General features: G+C 29.7%; 2 protein-coding genes across 2 annotated transcripts; both read right to left on the bottom strand.

Moving 5' to 3' along the window:
• Window positions 1-782: 782 nt before the first annotated feature.
• Window positions 783-2,655, bottom strand: LOC112588704 (uncharacterized). The gene is made up of 5 exons (XM_025299395.1): window positions 2,512-2,655; window positions 2,036-2,271; window positions 1,460-1,619; window positions 1,088-1,209; window positions 783-952 (listed from the first exon to the last, which is right to left on the bottom strand). Exons 1-3 carry the CDS (start codon window positions 2,612-2,614, stop codon window positions 1,518-1,520), a joined length of 441 nt encoding a protein of 146 aa, XP_025155180.1. The 5' UTR covers window positions 2,615-2,655; the 3' UTR covers window positions 783-952; window positions 1,088-1,209; window positions 1,460-1,517.
• A 1,751-nt stretch (window positions 2,656-4,406) lies between these two features.
• LOC112588703 (uncharacterized) lies at window positions 4,407-6,744 on the bottom strand. The gene is made up of 2 exons (XM_025299394.1): window positions 4,536-6,744; window positions 4,407-4,446 (listed from the first exon to the last, which is right to left on the bottom strand). Exon 1 carries the CDS (start codon window positions 6,685-6,687, stop codon window positions 5,233-5,235), a length of 1,455 nt encoding a protein of 484 aa, XP_025155179.1. The 5' UTR covers window positions 6,688-6,744; the 3' UTR covers window positions 4,407-4,446; window positions 4,536-5,232.
• Window positions 6,745-8,313: the final 1,569 nt, after the last annotated feature.

Here is an 8,313-nt window from a genome sequence, read left to right as displayed (position 1 = left end):
TTGTAGCATTTATTTTGCGGTTATATAATATTTATTTCGGCATAAGAGGACCGTCCGGAGCATTTTGCAAGTATATAGAACAGATTGCAAGTGTCATTTTAATGATATATTTTTTGGTGGTATAACATTGCAACAACACTTGCAATATAATTTGTATGCAATAATGCTTTATATACATGCACACACACGCGCGCGCACACACGTGCACACACACGTGCACACACACGTGCACACACACACACACACACGCGCGCGCGCGCGCGCATAAACACAGGGATCAGATTCCTGCCACGTTCACGTCGTTGACCCCGGGTAACGTTAAGAGCAGGCTAGCCAGTGATGAATTGCGAGCACACAACCATCATTCAGTTACACGCGTGACCATCTACTCAAATACACACACAAAAGATATTTGACAGTATCCTCATCACAGATGTTTAACGTTTAAAGACATCCCTTAGACTTGTAATCATAATTGAGACTTATTTCCAAAACTGTCTTGAGTATATCCTCAGATGTTCTGTAACCAATAAAATAGTCCGCATTTCATCGGATAAATTTAAGATGATCTTAGAAATAAATGTTAATTATGAGTCTTACAATTCCTGCTACCTGGAAAAAATTACTTTAAAAAGATGAATTATAATTATACAAATATTGATTTTATTTGTTCATTATTATTATTATTTGTTTATTATTATTGCTATCTTATTTGATTATAATATATATTATTATTTTTTATAATCTCAAGTTATAATATATATATATATATATAACGTAGTTGTAGTAATACAAAAATACAGTTGCAACTATATCTATAATTAATATAAAAACATAGGCTCTCAATTAACATTATAACATAAAATATTTTTTATATTAAAGATTAATTAATCTGAACACTGAGAATTCTGTAGCTGCGAACTGTAGTTGAGAAATGTAGCTGACGACTTTACTGAAACAATGAAACAAATTACATTTCAGTTTTATGTATATACTATATTTCATATGCTTATGTTTTTTAAGAAATTAAAAGAAAAGTATGCATTTACTTAATTTTAAGAGAAATGCAGTTACATATAAAACTAACCTTTGTTGAACTTTGCCGTCATTTTTCGTTTTCAGCTCTGTGTTTCGCGTGTCGGAACCAATCTTTGCATTTAATTTCAAAATTCTTTTCTGTAACATTAGGGAATGTCTTCCTGACAACTTCTGCAACAGTTTCAGTTAATGTTTAATTTTCTATTATTTATATTATATTCATATTATTAAATAATTCTTAATATTTTCGCGGTATCATAAAATTTGTTGTGCTAGAATAACAATATTAAATTTGTCAAAAAATGAAATTAATTACTAATATATTAATTGAATAACTATTTATGTAGAAGTTTCGTCACCCATAGGTATTTTAATATTCAAAAATTAATATCTCTCTTTATTATAAAATCTTTATACTTACTAAACATTAATTTCATTATTTCGAAATTATGAAGTTTCCGTTTTCCTTTACCTCCTACCTAACTGTACATACTAGCTACTTCATTCGTAAAAACATAAAGAAGCATCCTTTTTGACATTTCTTCATAGCTAGTCCCACCAATCATTGCTAATATGTTAAACTGAAATATTTTCGTATTACTTGAGGAACATACATAAAAGGAATGTATATACAGGATGTCTGTACCAAAACTGATATATAGCTAGAATAAGTCGGGATTAATAATAGAAATGATGGTTTTTTTATCACCACGTGAAATTTTAAGATATTAACAACGAAAATTTTTTCGTGCGGCTAGTCTCCTATACTCATGTTACAGCGCGTACTATTTGTAGTATTTGTTCCATTACAGCGCGTGCGCTAATTAGCTAGTAGGCTGGCTCAGTAGAAATTTTTCGCCGTTAATGTTTCAAAATTTAACGTGGTTGAAAAAAAGCACCAATTCTATTACTAACCCCGATTTATTTTAACTATATATTAGCTTTGGTACAAATGCTGTCAGATATTCTGTATGTTACTATATTTTACATAACTCACCATATGCTCTTTTATTCCTACTCCGTTTGAAGTAAGAATGCGTTCTAGTGACTCGACTTCTTCTATAGTTTTCAGAGGGAAGGATAACTCACTTAATTCATCAGTTGATGTAGAATTATGACGTTCTTGTGCCTCATTTGAGAAACATTTATTATTTATATGTTGATATTGTTCAGTTAGACAATTAATGTCAAATTTTATTTCTATCAACATTCTCTCAATACGTTGAAAATAATCTAGTGACATAAATATATGTAATATATAAGAAAATAAATTAATATATATTATAAAAATGCAATTTTTTAAATATTCCCTTTCAGATAGCATAAATTTTCAAAGGACATTTTAAAGATGTCTAAAGGACATTTTCCATCTTAAGAATACTAAGACTCTTTGGAGACTTATGCTGTCTGATGGCTTCTCAATTGAGACATTTTATCTAATTTTAATCTATTATTAAGTTATTTTCTTCTTACTTTTAATTGCAATGTATTCTTTATTTTTCAATTCCACATAATCTTCTCGCATGATGGCAGAACTTTCTGCAGGAATAATACGATTGCTGGCAATATCATTCATTATTGTTCGATTACATGTATCGATATCATCGTGTTTTGCTTGTTTTGCAAACATTGATTTATGAGAAGTCGAAGCATTTAGTGATGATCGATTATTTGACATATAGTGTTTACTATGTTCTTTTTGGTACCTGAATCTACATGTTTGGTATCTGAAAAAGTCGACCACTCTACTTTAATGTAGATCATATATAATAAAAAACAATATTAACTATTTCCATTTTTATGAGACGTATCCCAAAAAGAATTTAAAGAACTGTATTTTGGAACGAATCAATGTATTTTAGTGATCTCTGTTATAGTATTTAGGAAGACAATTTTTTTAGTTGGAACGTATGTCTGTTGCAAAAAAAAAGGAATAGTTCATATAAAAAAAAAATTTGTAATGTAGTATAAAAAGTACATTGCTTCTTCGATACTTTGTATATGATAAATATCTATTTAATTAAAAAGTTAAATGTACATACATCTAATATTAAGATACTATGTATTTATCGTTTGATCGCTAATAACAAACCTGAATTAGAATTGTAAAATTAAAAGCAGCGAATACAGTATAGCAGTCAATAAATGTTTAAGTTTAGTAAATTTGAACCAATCGTTTCGAAAATTAATACGTATAACTTTTTGATTGCTGATAACAAATTTGAAATTCAAATTGCAAAATTTAAAATAGCGGATATATAACTATAAAATTTAGGATCAAAATTTAATAATTAGAAACAAATGGCAAATTAAATATTTTAAGATATTCTGAGATAATTAAGCATCCCAATTTTACCGGTATAATCCGAATTTTTCACTCGTCCTCGATTTTTTTTAATGCTATTCGGGACAATTCGCTCTGGATTCGATGGATTTATTCCGATTTTAAGAAATTTTTTTAAGGAGGGAGAGACTGATGAGAGAGAGAGGGAGAGATCGGTAAGAAATCAGAGAAAAGACTAAAATGGCGCACACATTGCATATCTTTATGTTTTGTTCTAATATCTACAAATATTTAATGGTCTTATACTTGTACGCATATCTGAAAACACGTGTAATAAAATTAATTTTAATATTACTTACTCCTATAAACCTTAGACGCTTTTGGATATGATGGTAAACGAGTTTGACAATTGTTTTCATGATCATCATCATCATCATCATCATCATCGTTAATATCATCATCGGAACTAATCACTTTCCTGGCTTTAATTTTTCTTTGTGCTTTGTCAGTATCCGTAATATCAGAATCTATCTCAGCCTTTTTTAGTTTATTGCGTGCTTCATTGTAAGACTCTAAACGTACAAGATATTTATGTCATAATAATTCTCAACCATTCTTTGCAAATAGAATATAATTATATCTTTATAAACATCTTCTTTAAATAAACAATAATGAATAAAAAAGGTTAACCTTCGTACAACAAGGTGCAAACTGTTATATTTCTCGTAAGGTGGATTGAATGTACTAACAGAAACATTCTATTATCACAATTAGTTAAAAATATCTAAAAATAAACGATATATCGCAAAATATATGAAGTATATAACAAGACCGTTATATGTTACGCTTCATCACATTCCAGAATTATTAGTACAGTCGAAATATGAGTTTAGTCGATTCCAAGTCAACCTTATTAGATGAGTCAAAGAATTCGCGTTACATTCACTTACCATATGTACCAAAGATTCGTTTAATTGGATATAATAACCAATTATCTTGAGGTGTTTGTCGTGTTCTAATCGCTGCATCTATATCTTTATCTGTTTTATAATTTGGATATAAACATTCATTTTTTTCCTTTTGTATCCAGTTATCTGGTATCACTTGTAATCCATCTTCAAATTCTATCAAATTAAATTTATTTGTACAAAGAGACATCTTGTAGTTAATATCTTACATCTGAAAGATATATATATTTGCATAACATACTTACTAACAAGATGTATGAAGAACAAAATTACATCTTTTCTGTATGTAACAATGGTAAAAGTATAAATGCAGAATTGCAAAGGTCAAATTTCACATATTTCGTCGTAACAAACGTTATAGGCCAAACTGATAAATATCCATATTCGTTAGATTTATATATTCCCAACAAAGAGGAATTGCACGGTTCCGTATAGAAGTCACTCAAATTAAGGAATTCTCGACCAATAATACAAAGTTTATTAGAGGTCGTTGTAGCAATATTCTTTATTGCTACAATTGAGCCATTATTTAATCCACAACAGTTATTTGGTTTGTGAATAGATAAAGTAAAATCTGCTGTTATAAATATTGAATATTGAGGACTATTTATCCCGGGTAAAATAGGTCCTGCATTGTGTATTCCATATACACCTATTTTTCGACATTCTTCTTTGAATAGTAAACCATGTTTCAATTCTGTTAAACGATTGTGGATTTGTTGCAATGGACGTTCAGCTTTTCTAATAAACCGTTTTACTTTTCTTAAATAATTTTCATATCGAAAAGCGCTGAATGTGTCCAATGTTCCAAATTTTCTAACATCATCATAATAACATAAATTTAATTTGATAGAACATCATCCACTAAATGAATTAACGCATGTACATTGTGAGAGATATGCTGCGGTCCATATAAGATTGTGAATGACCGTACAAAATGTTCTAGTAAAGATTCCGCATAAGAAACGAAAGAAAGCTGTGGAGAACATAGTAGCCGAATGGCCACGTTAAAAAATTTCTATAAACATCTTTATTTATGTACTTCTTTAAAATAATTGGACCCGTATATAAAAGAAATTGTCTCAACTCAGTGGCTTTCCATAAACTTAAGAAATGCAATTCTCGTGGTTTACGAACAAATTCTATAGGTATTGATGTGCGCATTCCAATTAACAACCTCGAAATGTTGTGTATTACTTGTGTTGGCAATCGTACATTTAACGGCCCCGATAACAAAAAGTTCAACATTTTCTTTACTACACCAATGCAAACCAAATGCATATAATCCAACGGGATGTGACTAATTAATCCAAAATTTGGAATATTTATTAATATACTCTGTCCAATATGATGTTCTTTTTGTGATTGCTTAATAAAGCTGTCGTTTGTCCGTTCAGGACAATTTATATTTGGGAAACACATTCTGTGTAGAATGTATTCACCTTCAGTTGTACATTTCGCACAACTAAAGTAACCTGTATACTCTTTTGTAGCTGTTACAAAAGACTTTGCAGGTGCATCAGCAATTAAAGAATGTATGGATATACATATATGCTTTCCTCCATAATCAAGTCCATCAGTTACAACATTTTTTGCTTCATTCACAAAATCACGCAAAAAATCGTTACAGTCGTCTGGTTTCTTGGGACCAAAATAACATCCAATAATAAAAATGGTACGAAAGTTGGGCGCTATCGAGCCTAAGATAAGCCACAATTGATTAGTAGAAGAGTTTGAGATTGGTAGTCCGTCTATACTAATTTGCACTTTAACGGTATCAACATTATCTGGATCATTTCTTAAAAATTCCATTATTCCTGATATTAAGCCATTATGAAAATACTCTCCTGGAGCAACTTTCCGTATGCTCGTACATCTTGCTGTTTTCAATAACGTTTTACAGTTTTTCGGTAAACAGCTGTCAAAGTTATATTTTCTTAAAATCTGTAATAATGCTGTAATTGCTATTTGTGATATTTGAAATTGTACTGCCCAGTTTATTAACTCGCCCTTAATTAATTGAATAGAAGACAAATTCGTAAAATCATTATTTTTCTCGTTACAAATGGATGCGATTGGACATGAGTCCTTCAAAGTATTATTACTTTGCTTCAAAATAAAATCACTGTTACAATAAAGATTATATGTAGTATTTTCATTGTAAGTATCAGTGATATTGTCATGGTGTTGCGACAGTTCTTTCCTTGTTGTTACATTTATTGCTTGATCGAAGTTATGATCATTAGTGGCAGTAACATTTGATGTATTACTATCTACTGATAGCTCATTTATGGATTGCTCATCTATACTTTCTATAATTGCAATATTAAGTGCATTACGTTTCAATCGTCTGTAATGTCTTTCTGACATTTGCGATAATAATTTTCGTTTTGGCATGGTTGATATATATCCTAGAAATAATATAACATTTTCTTACTCTACGTTATATTGGTTATTTATCTCTACTTTTTATAAAAAAATTACATTTTCATGATAAATAATGAAGCAATATATACCGACATAATGCAGTTTCGTGATCTCTTCATCTCATTCAATTGCATGCATAGAATCGCAAATTTTAAAACAAAAAATCGATAAATATGTTTTGAGTTTTAATACAAGTATACTTTTTAGTATCACCCATTTATTAACATTTCTATTTTTACACTAAAACATTTGCGGCTTTGCATTTAATCAAGAGAAAAAGGGAAAATACGAAACTATATTAAATCGATATACAAAATTGCTTTAAGAAAAAATTTATATGGAAAAATATCATATAATAAGAAAAAGTTATATAAGAAAATATATAAGAAAGTATATAAGAAAAAGTCAGTCTGTTTAAGAACAAACTATATAATTTGAAAATTATTGTTTTCTAGAATAACTATTTTATAAATTGTTCTAATTATTTGGTAAACAAAGTTAAATCATATGTCTTTGTTTATTTTAAAGAAACGGCAAAGATAAACATATGATTTAACTGTTTGCTTACCAAACATCTGGAATTTACTTTTAAAGATATTGATATTAGAAAAGCAAAATAATTCATAAAAATGTATTTCTTTTTAAATTCTATTTAAAAAGTTATATTTACTAGTTAAATAAAGTTAATTTAAGACAAATAGCTTTTAGCATTGTAATAGTACATGAAAAGAAATACATTCGTCTAAAACAGAGGTCAGCAAGCAAATACAACTTTTGATCAACTTTCAGAAGGAACTTTCTCTTTTTGATGTTCCTCTTATCTTCTCGCTGGACGAGCTACCTATAAGTCGCAGGAAAGGAGCTCAATCTTCGAATATCGTGCTACGAAGCCCATAAAAAAGAGAAAAATAAAAGAAAACCTGTGAATTATAGCATGATATATAGAGATCACGCTTTTGAATCTCGAACGATTTGTAGAACGTCGAACAAGACAAGAGGAATATCAGAAAGCGGAACAATGATGGTCATTTTGTAAACGTACTCGTCGTACGAGACCGTAGCTGATAGCAAGGGAGAAGACATATAACAGACAAAAAATGGAGTATGAGCATCCTTTCTCTCTCCCTCCCTCCCTCCCTCACTCTCTCCTTCTCTACCCTCCATCTCTCCCACCCTCTCTCTCTCGCTTCCTCCCTCTATCCCTCCCTATCCCCTTCCCCCCTCTCTCTCTCTCCCTCTCTCTCTCACTCTCTCTCTTCATTTACTACGGCCTCGTCGACAATGGCATCAAGTTTAGAAGTCTCTCGAAAATCAACTGAAAATTATATCGTTTACTAACCACTGATCTAAACTCTCAATAATGAATACAAATACAAAATTTGAAGTAATAAAATATTGCATAAAATAAAAAAAGCAAAGACTTCAGAACTTAGAAAATTAAATAACTAAAAATATATCATTAAATTATAAATCTGTAGGAAAACATTCATATATATTCTATTATATATATATAATAGAATATATATGAATATATATAATAATGATATATATATCATTATTATATATACTGAATGTATGAAATATTGAATGTATGGA

The sequence above is a fragment of the Harpegnathos saltator genome, unplaced genomic scaffold, assembly GCF_003227715.2.
Source record: "Harpegnathos saltator strain DR-91 unplaced genomic scaffold, Hsal_v8.6 scaffold273, whole genome shotgun sequence".
Classification (NCBI taxonomy): Eukaryota; Metazoa; Arthropoda; class Insecta; order Hymenoptera; family Formicidae; genus Harpegnathos; species Harpegnathos saltator.
This window is presented reverse-complemented; position numbering and strand designations above follow the sequence as displayed.

Excerpts from the sequence above, each read along its gene's own strand:
- LOC112588704 (XM_025299395.1), bottom strand. The coding sequence starts at position 2,614 with ATGAATGATATTGCCAGCAATCGTATTATTCCTGCAGAAAGTTCTGCC. Across the intron at positions 2,272-2,511 it reads AGAATACATTGCAATTAAAA|ATTATTTTCAACGTATTGAG; the intron begins GTAAGAAGAAAA and ends TTATGTCACTAG. Across the intron at positions 1,620-2,035 it reads TAGGAATAAAAGAGCATATG|TTTAACATATTAGCAATGAT; the intron begins GTGAGTTATGTA and ends AAAATATTTCAG.
- LOC112588703 (XM_025299394.1), bottom strand. The coding sequence starts at position 6,687 with ATGCCAAAACGAAAATTATTATCGCAAATGTCAGAAAGACATTACAGA.